This window comes from Dicentrarchus labrax, unplaced genomic scaffold (assembly GCF_905237075.1).
Source record: "Dicentrarchus labrax unplaced genomic scaffold, dlabrax2021, whole genome shotgun sequence".
Lineage (NCBI taxonomy): Eukaryota > Metazoa > Chordata > Actinopteri > Moronidae > Dicentrarchus > Dicentrarchus labrax.
Window position 1 is genome coordinate 25,200,813 of NW_026136706.1, and position 14,760 is coordinate 25,215,572.

The 14,760-nt window shown below is 40.5% G+C and overlaps 1 protein-coding gene across 1 annotated transcript in view; it reads left to right on the top strand.

Annotated features, from left to right (window-relative positions):
* The window catches only part of LOC127365480 (aryl hydrocarbon receptor), a 29,400-nt gene that overhangs the window by 10,095 nt on the left and 4,545 nt on the right, over positions 1–14,760 (top strand). The window contains exons 3-9 of the mRNA XM_051403589.1: positions 10,170–10,276; positions 12,003–12,092; positions 12,847–12,961; positions 13,072–13,199; positions 13,366–13,559; positions 13,663–13,772; positions 14,457–14,598. Coding sequence (XP_051259549.1) covers positions 10,170–10,276; positions 12,003–12,092; positions 12,847–12,961; positions 13,072–13,199; positions 13,366–13,559; positions 13,663–13,772; positions 14,457–14,598 — 886 coding nt within the window. The remainder of the gene's footprint in view (positions 1–10,169; positions 10,277–12,002; positions 12,093–12,846; positions 12,962–13,071; positions 13,200–13,365; positions 13,560–13,662; positions 13,773–14,456; positions 14,599–14,760) is intronic.

The window sequence follows — 14,760 nt, forward strand, 5'->3', positions numbered from 1 at the left end:
AACCCATCACCCCATAAATGCTGCTGCTTTGTCACTGTATCTGCACTCACTGTTGACCGCTTTACATGTTTAATTTTGCTACCAGAAACACAGTGTTGATTAAATGGCCTGTTACTCATTGATTTATTCAGATACACATAAAACAATCCAGTTATAGCTAATGAGTTGCTTACAGGATCGTATTTATATGTAATATTTATGTTTCAGTGCTTGGGAGCAGAGTCTGAGTTATTGGCTGAAGACACCCCCTCCACTTCAATGTATTTATGGCTTTCTGAGATCAAGACACACCACTCAGTAAATAGCTGCTAGCAGGCTGTTTGCTGGAAGAACAGGAAGTATGTTGTAGCCTCAAGAGCATTCAAGAGTTTGAAGCATGTCAGTAACAGAACGTCTATGATATGTTTTCATTCAGCAGTTCATACTGCCACGGGAAAACTGATAGAGTCATGGATGGTTCAGTTTTCACAGGCCCTTTCATGACACTGGCATCTGAGTCATTATGAGCATAATCACATTTGCATATTCAGAATACAAGCTGCACCTCACTCGCATTACTGCACTGCCAATTTTACACAGCCTGTGAAAACAGTTGTATAAAGCCTTCTGTGGCTCTGGAGTTCGTCAAGTCTAATGAAATAATCTCTGCTTCAACAGAACAGTTAAGTTACTAACTGGGAACATGCAGTGACAAATATGTTGGTGCTCTCCTGCCAGGGAAAATATGGCATTTTGAGTAATTTAGGCTTACACTTTTTTGAAGCCTGAGCCACACTAGCCATTAAAATGTCAGACCTGAGAGTGTGCTGCTGTCACTATTCTTTCTTCAGTCTCTCTCTTGTGAGTCCACTTTATGGAAATGTAATACTTAATCAATGGACTACACCTTTAACTGCATTATGATTGATGTGTATGTGAAGGTTGCCTTGGACTACTGATATTCAGACTGACACAGTGATGTGGGTCAAGTTTGGGTCTAGACACATGACAGGCTTCTTTCCTCTTGTGGTGACCAGGGCTGTAAACTGAATAGAATTATAATTAATTCTTCAACTTTGACTCCTTGAAGAAAGTGTGAGAAAGAATGTATATGTTTGTGCAAAAGAAGTGAAAGGATGCTTAACCGGTAATAATGTTATGTAAACGTGCATAATAAAATAATGGTTTAGTGGTAAATTGTAGCTAACTACACTGCAGACTGGAGTCTCTACTAGCAGTAGAATGTAGAGATTAAGTTGTCTATTGGCACTGGCACGAATGGGACATGTGATACACCAATAACAATATGCAGTATCGACCTTGCCAACTTTCTTTTTGTGTCTCATGACACTTTACGCCAACTAAGTGTTTTGAAAAGCCCTGCTGAAAGGGATCTTATTTGTACTGATGACATGGCAGTTTGATAAGTGTACAATGGAAGTCAAAAAAGTGTGTTGTTCATTTTTAGGTGGTATTAGATTGCAGCATCGTGTTTCTCGGTGTTTTGTTTATCTACTTTCAGTAATGTAATCAAGGTGCTCTGATACCACCTTCAGTGAGATAGGTTACTAGTTACTGGTTCCATCCAAATTCTCAGACTTTATTCAGAAATTACGCTAATTGCAAGATTAGAGATTAGAGGTGATCTTGTTGCAGCTACTCTCATGACAGACAGAATATTAATCCATTAATCCAGATTTACAATCTATACAAACTAGTAGATCATCTATTGAGCCTTTCAAGAACATAGTTGTTATAGCTATGCTGTTCATTAGGGCATAGAAGAATCTGGGGATACGATACGTATCACGATACAGATGTTATAAATCATGATATTGCTCTATATTGCGATACTGTAAGAAAGGCGATATATATTTTAGGAAAACTTAAATAGTATATTCATAAAATCTGAGTAAAAAATGTTTACTTTTTATGCAGCCAAACAATGTTTTCTTACACCCCTACTGTTCAGAAGTTGAATTGATAAATATTATGAATAAAACCCTCATGGCACATGACTAGTGTTTACTGGAGTCAGTGGTTTGTATAAATTACAGTGCTCATTACGTGTTCAGTACATCTTCACCACAGAGGTAATTTAATGATATTAGGCCTGTGTAAATAAGCATTAAAGTAATTGGAGGTGCTAGTTTTATGTTTCACAAAGATTTCTTTAAACACTTCATTTGTCCCTGTACTGGTGGAGAATTAAGCAAGACTAAAATCATCCAAATAGATAAATGTGCAAAGACGAGTGAGATGAGTGTGGCATTTTTATCTTTGAACGTCTTAATGTTGCCTTTGAGTGGTATAGCTGGTACAGGTGGGCAGATGCAGATATGTGCTATAATATGGGTTTTAATCTGTTCCATAATAGAGTGAATTTTGATCGTTATTTAAAATAAAGTGCACCATAAGCATCAGTGCAACTCACTAAATGATTACCAGTGAATGTAGGCTTCCCTTTTACTAAATTCACATGTTAAGGAAATGTATGTGAGGGAATGAAGACAGAGAAACAGGATCAAATGATGAGGAAACCTTAGAGGAATGTTTGAGAATGCTCTGGCTTACTGACAAAAAAAAACACTTTCACAGACATGATGGCCTGAGTCATTGTCTAATTACTGCCCTTATCAGAGAAGACATACATAGCTGCAAAGTTCCGATGTGTTTTAATATTTCTTCACTCTACGCATACATGTAATACCAAGTCAGCAAAAATACGTTTTTGTGAGAAAGTGGAGAAAGCAAACACACACATTTAAAGATACACACACATTGCAACTAAATCTCAGCCCCAGTTTCATCTGTATCAAGTTGGACCAGATGAATTTGCACAATGTTTAGACAGATGATGGCTGCATATAGCGATGGATTTCCAAGCACAGTCTTTGCTATATGTCTACTCTCAGGGTTTATCCCAGTCAAAACATAAGCCTGGGATGGGTGCTCGAGTGGGGACATGCCTAGAATTTAAGATAAGGGTCCCGTAAATCGTTAGGTAAAAAGAAAAGGCTTTAGAAAAGAGAACAAACATAAGCAGTTTGAGGGGAACGAGTGAGATTTAAAGAGCTGATAATGAAACAGGCTATTTGTGGCCGCCTTGAAATGGCAGATCCCTCTGAGCGAGCTGGACTGTTCGCCTCATAGCGTGACTTTATGAGGCTGCGCTGGATATTTTGAAAGGCTTGTGGCTCACTGCTGCTGACATATTTGTGTGACGCTGTTAGAAATTTGAGAAAAATGTGGACTGGCTTTCCAAGCTCATTGAAAACATCCAGGGCCTGTTAGCAATCATAGTTGATGTGGTAACACCGTATCATGTGCTATAATTCGATATAATTTGGTATTTGGGATATCTGAACCATGTATGCACAAACCCATACATATAACAGTGTAACAGTGTTACAGAAGGAATAAAGAGGTAAGAACAACATTTAAAGTCCTGGCAAACATTTGCAGCTTAGAGGAGAGAGTATCTGTATGGGGAAGCCCAGTCTTGTTTGTTACTGAATCCCAATGGGCTCATTATGAGGATACTTCTTTTTGAAAGACGTGTGTTTTACTTAAAACCTCAGCATAATTCACCTGTCAGCTCAGTATCATAATATGTGAGAGGAGGACATCTCACTGAGGTGACAGAAGAAGTTGCCTGTTGGCTCTTGATTCCTGACTCGCCTTTCACTATATCGTGAGAATGCAAGCAACCCCTGGGAGACAGATTAAATCATGTTTTCTTTTTTTCCAATTTCCATTCTCTGGAAGGTTTCTTCTCAGTCTCTCCAGTTTTAAACCACAGTGCTACATCTCCCTTCATACCCAAACCACTTTTTCTCTGGTTCCTCTGTTGGCCGGAGCCGAGCTCGCCCACCAAGGCTTTCAGTGACATTTAGAGTCTTCCAAAAAATGCTGTTGTTTGTTTATGCGCCCAACCAAAATCAGCTGTCGTCCCACTCAAAGCTTGGTTGGGGGATCAGAAACACTGCAGATGTATTATTACATTTATTTAGGGACTATGATCCAAACCTGTCAGGGTTCGGAAGGAATTTGAAAATGTAAACAGGACCATCCAGGACAGTAAATGAGCTCTTAATGTTGATTATAATTTGCATATATTCCCAGACTTCAGTTATATTAATCTCCATCTACCAACAGCGCCAACATCCAAATATGTGACTATTGCCTTACTTTGTTCCCTCCCTTTGACTGACCTCCTGGAGATTGATCAGATCATTTTAGTGATACGATGCGCGAGGCACGCCTAACACAGCAACCTGTGCCCAGTCTGAAACCGTTGACGTTACTTTTCAAGCTGATAAAAAGAGCCCAGACTGCCATAAATAGCTTAGTGTTGATTACAAAAACAGATGCCCCCAGATTCCAGTACCAGCAGCACCAAAACAGACATTGTGTCTTGAATAGTATATAATCACTGTTTATTTTGATCATCAAGGTCTGCTCGTGGGCCTTATGCTGGAGTGCACAAAACCTTTTCAAACCTGCAGGGCTGTCTCAAGGCTCTTTGGGACCATAAACAGTGGTGAAAGGTGTGATAACAAGCAACGTGGCAACAGTGTAATCCACAAATGAACATCAAAATACAACATACATACAACAAAACAACATACATTCCCCAATTTTAAAGAACACTTTAAAGTCCAACAGCATGCTCTTGCGAAATACTGCCTCCATATGCATAATAAGCCTTGGGCCGGCTGTGCAAAGCTCTGTTTTTCACCCAAAGCTGCATGCCCTTTTTCTTTCATTTCCTTGTGACATGACTAGATGACACTCTAATCTCTAATCCTGAAAAAACCCATTGCTGTTTCCTTCCCCTAAAGTCCTGGAAGTAAACGGGGACATTAATCAAACAACTAATGGGAGGTTGAACCTTTGCACCGAGTGACCCAGCTCATTGGCTGCTATTTGTTGCAAGCACTGCCCTTTCCTGCACATCTGCGTGAGAACAGAGATCTCTGTACAGGATCTACTGGAACTAAATGTTTTCAAATCAAGATAATATTCCCCTATGCATTGCTGGCATGCTTTATACTCACTCCGAATCTGGCAGACTTCCAACCCGTGACAGCATTTCCTTTTTCTCTCTCTTTTAGTGTGTCTCTATACCACATGCTAATACTTTAAAGTAGACACATTGTACAAAGGTTATTTTAGTTCAACTTGAAGTATTTGAAGATTTAGGGGTTTTAGTGTTTAGGTTTACTTTTATTTTTCATTGTGTGTTATGTATTTTTCTATCACCATTCTACATAATGAACACTGCCCAAAATATAAGACTCAAGATAGTTATGCCTGCATTTTTGCATCACTATTCAGTGTTTCAAGCACTACTTTATATTTTAACTTGTTTGTCTTTACTTTAACTGAGTCAGGCTGGATTGCGTGTACAAGAAGTCCGGCCCCTCATAGTTCTTTGTATTTCACTTAATAACCCCATGATGAAAAGACGTCAAATCCTTTAAATGCTGCCTCATTCCCTGAGTGACAGGGATGTTTGCCTGGAGTGAATCTTGCATCAAAAGCACGCTCTGCATTTCACCAATCCTATAATGGCCTATTTTCTGAAACAGGAAGCTACAGTTTGATGCTGAAAAGTGGACTTTCTTGGTGTCAAATTACGCCTCGGCTCGAAGAGTATTGTATTGGAAGAAGCTTTTAGAGCAGTAGAACAATGTTTAGTATGTGTCATTACTGTTATATGTTATTGGGGCTGTTTTAGCCAACAGTAAAGAGCCATACAAGAGTTACATTCTTTCTTTTGATCTGGGTTTTACAGTAATCACATGTTTAAAACTTACTACTGTCTAGGAGTTCATGGGTGTCGCAGGATTACGTCCTTGTCAGCCACCACACCTGGAGACCTAGGGTTTTGATTCTTGACAGTAGCTCTGTCCTTCAAACACACACAATTGTTAATGTTTGCATGGAAAGTTGCAGTAGCAACTGCTTCTGGTTTGGTCAGGGCAGCTGCAGTTCTTCTCCAGTAGCATGAATCTCATTTGTTTCACACCCCATATGAAGCTGGCATGTGAAGAGTAGCAAGCTGTACTGAATCACCACTGTTGTCACTGACTGAATCAGTAGCTTTTAGCAGTGGAGATCCCCTCACTGGTGACTGAGATCATTGTCAGCTGTGATCCACGAGTATGTTACTTCCTCATTAAAAGCTTCTTAAAAGGCCACAGAAGCCACAGAAACAATTATAATGTGATTACTGTTAAAAATAAGTGGTTTCTGAGCTATAACCTTACAAACAGGGCTTGTATGGGCTTTAGTTTGTATTAAACTGAACATATCAGGTTGAACCAGTAACAGACTGAACATAGTACTGAAGGGAAGACAGCAGTATCAGTGCTGAGTGTCACAGAGGAATGAATCGCGATGCATTCACTTTCTAATGTACTTTTTGAAGTGTGTTTGACTGGTGATGCAATTGCATACCTTAGAGAAAAAGTGAATGGACGACACAGTCAGTGACAAAAGAATCTTTGTACTGAACTGAGGGAAACACCTCTACAGCAGACAGGTGCTCCTCTCCCAAGCTGTTGTGCTCTCACCATAGTGGACAAAAATGCAACTATTTATCAGAGCTAACTGCAAGCCTGTAATTGGTCAGCTTGGGCTTATTTGTGCTGTCTACTATGTTTCCAGAGCCAGTTGTTCTGTGTGAATGCTTCATGCAAGTTTCTAGATTTACGCATGCAGGGCTTAAGAGATTGTTCAGGCAATTCATTACTGCAATTTCAGCAATGCTGTAGAAATTATTTTAGGTGTAAGCATTCACACTGCATTTTCTACAGAACATGCACTGTCTAGTTAGCACTACAATCATCTATCTAGTGTTAGTGCTGGGAAATCCCACGCTGACCTCTGAATCAGTCCTCATGCTATAGCTATCAACAGCGAGAGCACCAGAGCAGCTCAACAAATCGGAATAAATGTGGCTTTAGTGTCTATCTGCAACACAGATACAATCCAAAGACATCAATCAAACTGTTGAAAAAATGATTGTGCAATATTTTGGTCACATGTGAACACCCCTTTCCTGCCCTGTGAAGGCGGTGCGTTATGTTTGATGTTGGTGGGAATCTGTATTTCTCTCCCTTCTCTGCCTCCCACAAACTTACAGGAATGTCTTTCCAACCTCTGGTCAAGCTCTCTGGCCAAGTATCATTAAACATATTTCTCCCGCAGCCGCATGAACAACTGTTAAGTGCACATGAACAACCCTGCAGTGCCGTAAACTGTTACGCTGTTAGCAGCGGAAAAGGATGAGGGGTGAAAAGTAGTATGAAAACAAACAGACGGCCACAAAGAGGCCCTATTACTCACGCAAACACTGAAGAGGAGAAAAAACTACATTAGGGGTGTGGTGGATAAGCCAGATTTAAAGTGGCATGGTGTATGTTTGGCTGAAGCAGTAAGAATTAATTGTGTGTGAATGTGTGCACATCTGTTTATTTCTAATATGGGTTAGGGTTAGTTATTTTAATTTTGGTCTGTCTGATGGTATGTTTTTGATATCCTGCACTGGCTGCACATGTAGCTCACATTTTTATGCTAATAGTGGTTGTCTGCGTGGGTCGCATTGTGTGTCAGGTCAGGTGTGACCTTTGTGTGGTGCAGGCGTGTGATTGTCAGGCTGTGCAGGTCTGGGTGTTTGTGTAAACACTGTCTGAGTTGTAGCTGAGGGGCGGGGAGGATCTCTGTGTCTGGGTTTCAGGAGGAGTGTTCAGGGGCCCCTTCCCTCCTTTAAGAAGTTGCGTGACAGGACTGCATGGACGGGTTGGGAGAGGCCATATCCTGGGATTTTCCTGTAGTGGCCGTCCAGATAAGGGAAGCGCTCTTGTCGGCTATTGCTTACAAAACCCCCCCAGGGGCAGATGCAAGAGGGCTGAGTGTGTTTGTGTGTGTTATTTTTTCTGTGTATGTGTAACGTGTGTGCAGATATACAGGCTGCCAGATCAGTTCTCCAGCAATGAGAAAACCTGTCTTCTGGCAAGGGACCAACGATTGCAGCTCGACTCAAGCCAGATAGCTAGCTTCACTTTTTTTCATGCTGCACACTCATGATCTAACATGTTGATTATTTATAGATTCATAAAAGAGTGTTGTCCACAGTGCAGCCACAGGGATGTAAAAATGTGGTCTGCGTAGCAAAAGCAATCACACACAAAGATTACAGTATGCCATAAAGTATATCATTTAGTGCAGATTTACATTTTAAAATATAGAATAAGAATTAGGATAAATCTTAAATTGATCAAGCTTCTGATAACCAGTTGTCAGAATGTAACAGGAAGTGCTGCCACAGCCATGTAAGAATGCCGTTCTCGCTTGCTGTGTGTTAGCTACGGCTAACTTATACTTTTATTTGCATATCTTTGCATCGTATTCAGGCTTTTAGCTTGCAGCAGCAGCAGCAGCACGTTCAACTGTTTCAAAATAAAAATGCTAAATGATTCCCATGTGAACCCATATTAGAACAATAGCATAACTCTTCTGAATTTGAGAGGCAATATAAACATGACATGACATGGTGGGCTGCCCAGAGTATAATGATGAACAGCGAGAAGGCTTTCAGCTGGGAGCCAACTGGCAGGAGACGCAAAGGTAAAGCCAAAACAAGCAGTGGGACCGAACAGGTATTGTACTTTGTGCAGGCTGTCATCCCATTTAGACATGCCAATATGTATTACAATGATGCAACTTCGGCCTACACTGGAAGTTTTTTCATCAGTTTGCAACAATGGTATCACATACACCTTCCTGAATAGAAACACAAGACAGAGGTTGCAGAGTTTTTGTGAAATGCCCTTACCTGGAAATCTCTAAACTGGTTTTGTTTTCTCAAGAGCTCAAATGAGAGCCAGTGGTGTTCTTTTACCTCTGGTTCTTTAAGTCACAGGACCTCTGATATGGTACGGATGAAGGTGGGGATCACAGCTGAGTGTTATTGCCCTTAGCGAATAAACGTGTTGTGCTCATCAAAAACTTAAACATGCCGAGGCAAATGACACAAATCAAGTTCTCAGCCAGTCAGTCTACAGTGAAATGAATTCTGATATGACTGTTGACCTGGATCTGATTTGGACCACACATTAAAATGGCCTAAATCAGAACTGAAAAGATCAGACTCAATGGGCTGTTTACACTGTCATGAACAAATCAGATCTGAATCACCTGCAGTCTGAACACAGCCTAAGATGAACAGTAGAGGAGCTAAAAGGTGTTTTCCTTGAAAATGTTTTGAAATTACAGGAAGTCCCTTTGAACCAGGAGTTTTTAACAGTGTTGTAGAAATGAACTGTAGTGACCTGCTGACCATCCGATTCAACACAACTACAATAATAAACAGTAGCATTTTCCATTATATTATCAAGAGAATGTTATTGCTACAGTAAGGAATGCTGGACTGAACTGCAGCTTTGCGAACTGGCCTTTTTCCAACTCTCTAGAAAGAAAACTGACCTTGAAAAAAGAGACAATTCTAATGCTGTTCCATTCAAATATCTCCCTCTCCTTTGGGCTCTTCTAGGGAAGAACTATTAGGTCTTTTTGCTGTAGCTGTGGCCATCATTCTTATTGGTTATAAAACCTTTTACAGACTATCCAAGGTGATTAATGTGTATGGTAAGTAGTCCAGCAGAGCAGCAAGATAAGAAGAGAAACACAGCAGTTTAACTGTATTTTATAAACCAGATAATAGAGTTCAAGTGAAAGGCAACCTTCATTTTATTACCCAAACGTTCTGTTAAAGTATCAATTAGATTTTGTTTCACCTTTGACCTAGTGCACTTACCATACTTGTGTGCGCATGTAGTCTATTAGGTAATGAGGTCAAAATGAGGATTTGTGTACAGTCGGTCTGTAACACAACTCTATTGTGTTGAGGATTTAAGAGACTTGGTTCCAGTGCTGATGGAGCATTCCCAGATCTCAGCAATTATTGTATCTTGGTCAAAGAGATATATTAATGCAAAGGACGACCAACATATAGAAATTAAACATTTTCCTTCAGGGCGGTCTGGTGCCCCCCACTTAATCCTTTCATCAGTTTAATTCCTGATCATGTTTGTTGTCAGTCAGGCAAGTGGATTTTAGCTGAGGGATACACAGCATAACCTTGCTAACCTTGCTCTTCTGTTTTGTCACCTTCTGTGCAGCGACCATGAAGAACAGCAAAAGCAGTCTGATGTTTCCCGGACTGAACGGGCAGAACGGGGACAAGACGGGCGTTGCAGGCTTCTCTGAGGGGGATCTACTGCTCCAGGTACGAGACAAGTTAACCTTCGGGGGGAAAAGACCCATTCAGACACACTGCTTGTAAATGTATCTTAAAGGGTCATGTTTCGGTAACATGTTTCACTCATTGGTTAATTCATTTATTTATTGATCCATTCATTCATTCATTCATACTACAGAACAATAGAGCACGATATAATAGTGAAGTGACAGAGATATATAAAAACAATTGGATTATGTAACGGCAGTGCCAGAGATGAGATGGTAAGATTACTCAAGATTTGCCTTAAGCTGTGTTTTATGTTTAAAAGTTAGGTAATTATTTAATTAATTAATTACTCTCTTAATTCTTAATTCACTCCTTCATGTGGAAATCATATTTTCATATGGATATAAGGTAGTTGAAAATAAGCGGAAGCAAAGATCCTTTGTATTTTTTAGTGAAAAATATGTTAAAACATTTTTTTTAAAAAGTGTGCCAATCCCATGAGTCCAGCTATTCAAGTGACGCTACCTTTAATCCTTCCATACAAGAGAACCATGTATGACAGGTTGTTGTAAATGCATATTTGATCTAGTTATATAAAAGGCAGTGTTCACAGGCACTTCAGTCTGCCACTTGAGTTCTGTACACCCTTCCAGACAACAGTATTACACACAACTGCTAAATAAGATTAAACAAAATGAAAGTAAGTTGGTTTTTTTTCTCTCAATAACATTGAGTTATTTATGCTGCATTTGCATGGCACGATCACAGCAAACAAAGAGCACAAACTCACACAGAGCAGAGGCCGACTACCAGAGTAATAGATCAAAGCCGTTGCGTAAATAAAACACTTTCAATGAATGTTGCTTCTGCACATTGAAGAAAAAGTCCCACGGACTGATTGATAACTGAACAGCCTGAGGCTAGCAGGTGCACAGATGCACTGTCAGACTGTGTTTATGTGTGCGCTAGTCGTGTTGTGTCGAGCTAATCCAGGTCTATCCATTTAGGAGGAAGTTATGACAGGTGAGGCTGCTTGTCTTGGTGCCTCTTGCCAAAGCTCGGCCACGCTTTGTGGCTCTTAACAAAACCTGTGCTCGTCAAGTGCCCTGCACCATGTTTATTGATGCTCACCTGTCAGGGACATTTTCACACTTTGTTCTCTATAATGATCACAACAGGCGGTGATTAGGCAACACAAAGGGCCTTTGAGAAACAGCAGCTGTTGATGTTGCTTTGGATTATAAACAGGCAGCAGGATTTACAATTCAGTGTCCCCTGGAAAGCATGGCTTAAGCTAAAAAAAGATTTCATACATACAACGTCACATTAGCAACTTAGAGTAAAATCTTCTTAAATTTCAGCAGAACAGGATTTAATCTGTACTTGTTTTTGACGGTTAAAAACTGATGAAAGTTGAATAGTAAAAAGCTGCTTTCAAGCCAAACCTGTTTTTTCTGTGCGGATTCACAGCTAGAGGAAGCATATTCTGAGCTGTCCTTGCCACCAGGAGTCCTTGTTCACTGTAAACTCTGGTAGCAGTAAACATTACAACTTTGTGTAAAAATAAGTTGCAGATAGAAATCTTTTTACCACCCACTGTTCCACTCACAGATTTGCACTGTTTGCTCTCTTTAGCAGGTGTGCAGTGTGATTTTGTGTCCATTACAATTGCCATGTGAAGCTGATATGCATATGCCTCCTTTGTCTTGTGTGTCAGTAACATACCTGACCTGTATTCTTTACTGACTGTCTGTCCCCTGTGCAGGCGCTGAACGGGTTTGTGATAGTGGTCACGTCAGAGGGATCTGTGTTTTATGTCTCTCCCACAATCAAGGACTACCTGGGCTTTCATCAGGTGAGTAAAGTCATGTTAAATACAATATTCTTTTAGTGTCAAACACTCATCCTTTGGACACTTGAAGGTTTCTGAATTGATGTCAGTAGCTATTTCCATCAGCATATTTTAATGCAGCTTTTGATAAAAAAAATGTTTTATGTTAGCTTGAGGTGGGTTTATCCTTTATCCTTTTCCAAAAGAGAGCACTTGATGGGAGGTACAAGCACTTTTTCCAAATTTAACTCACACGACTGCTGAGCTGTTTCTGCTCTGACAGTCTCCTCATCGCTCCCATGGCTCTATAATACATCCATGATCGCTGCACACAGATCTAATTAAACCTTCCTCACATTAATACATGAAATAAACAGAAACGTCATATATCCATCCTGTTTTCTGCATTGTTTTGCGCCCTCTTCTTCTGGTTTTCCGACTGAAGAATTGGCGCCACCTACTGCTTATCTCGATGAACCAACTCCTTAACAAGACTGGATGGAAACAAGCATTAATTTGCATTTTCTTTTGCCCATTTATTCAAAATTTGGTTCAAATTTTAGTTAACAGAAGTGTTAAAGTGGTGGTGGAGAGGGCTGTCTAACATAAATTCATATCATTTGGATGTCAAACCATTCAGTGACCCAGCTCGTGTCCTGTAGGGAAGCGCATGCATCAGTTACAAAATGGCTGAATATATTGCCTTTGTCACTGTCAGAGGAGCCTGAATTGGTATACACCTCATGTCTAAGTGACGTGTTCTCTCCTCTGCCGACAGTCGGACGTGGTTCATCAGAGTGTGTTTGAGCTCATCCATACTGATGACAGGGCCATGTTCAAACAGCAGCTTCACTTTGCTCTAAACCCCCCAACGCCTGCCGACGGCACAGATGGTAAGGAGACTGTAAAGCATTCTTTTATTCAAACTCAATATAAATCAGTGGTTGGTGGTTCAGGTAAATGGTTCTGGTGTGTAATGTTTTATCTCTCCCTGCGTTCTCAGCCCTGCAGGGTTGTGGTAATGCAGTGACGTACAACCCTGAGCAGCTTCCCCCAGAGAACTCTTCCTTCCTGGAGAGGAGCTTTGTGTGTCGCTTCCGCTGCCTCCTGGACAACTCCTCTGGCTTTCTGGTTAGTATAGTATTTTTAGTGAAATTACATTGTAATGTGGCTTAATTACCTGAACATCATCTCCATTGGATTCATTGTGAAACTAACACACAACAAGCTATTGTGCCTTGATAAACTGTTTCAAAGCCCTTTAAAGTTACTCATCGCATTTTTTTTTTTAAACCAGGCTCTGAAGTTCCAGGGGCGACTGAAGTACCTCCATGGCCAGAGGGACAACGGGACATGTGACAAACTTCAGCTGGCTCTGTTCAGCATTGCTATGCCTGTCCAGCCTCCGGCCATTGTGGAGATCAGAGCTAAAATGCTCCTCTTTCAAAGCAAGCACAAGCTGGACTTCACACCCATGGGCATCGATAGCAGGTGCTACAAATTCTTCCATTCTTCTTATTTATTATTTTGGCACATGGACTTTTTTTAACAGGTGTGCAACAGGAACTTAATGTTTTGTCTTTTCTCTCTACAGGGGGAAGGTTATTCTGGGCTATTCAGAGGTTGAACTGTGTATGAAAGGCTCTGGCTACCAGTTTATCCATGCAGCTGATATGATGTACTGCGCCGACAACCACATCCGCAGTACGTTGGCAATTTGGACATGACTTTTACATTAAGTATTTATATTATCTGGCATATGATGGAGATGCAACAACCATCGACATATAAAAGATGGATGGCTAGACAGCCAAAACATCTCAAACGCTCCCTGGTGGCTGACTGCAGTATAGGTCATAAAGCCTCTGCCTCCATGGTACACATCAAACAAATTCTTCCCAAAAATGCCATTTGCCATAAATATTTTGCCATTTCAAAATAAAGAAAATAATTATAAAAGGAAAACAAGGTCCTGGGTTTACTTTTTTTTTGGATATTTGACAAAAACTGAGATCTCACTTAGTTTCCAGAGTGAAATATCTTACTAACTGCTGCCCAGATTGATGTTTTGAGTAACCCACTGAGCTTTACACGTAGTTTTCTGTTAGAGTAGAATTTCTGCTTGTAGTCAAGAAACATCTAAATCTGGGAAGAAATTTGCTCCTTCAAGTTTCCCCATCAGGATTTTAATGTCCCAGTGGCCTTTTTCTCCCTGATGCTATCCTCAATGAAAACATAATATTTTCAGTTCCACTTCTTGTAAAGCTCTAAGAACAGTACGTGACAGTATATGTAATGTGAAAACAAATACAAGGTTACCTTTTGGTAATAGTTAAAGCATCTCCTGATGAGCTCTCATTGTGTGTTGTTTGTGTCTTTTTATCACAGTGATTAAAACGGGAGAGAGCGGTCTGACTGTTTTCAGGCTCCTGAGTAAGTCGGGGGGTTGGGTGTGGGTGAAGGCCAACGCCAAGCTATTCTACAAAGATGGGAGACCTGAATTCATCATTGCATACCAGAGAGCTTTAGTGTGAGTGTTTGATCCTTTAATAACTTCTTTGTCAGTGGCTCTGTTGCTTATTACAATTATGACAGCAATGGCACACTGTCAGCCTGGACAGTTGCACAAAAACTATGACACCTCCTGGACAACGTCTCTTACTAATTCTAATAAAACTGCTGTCTGGTCTGT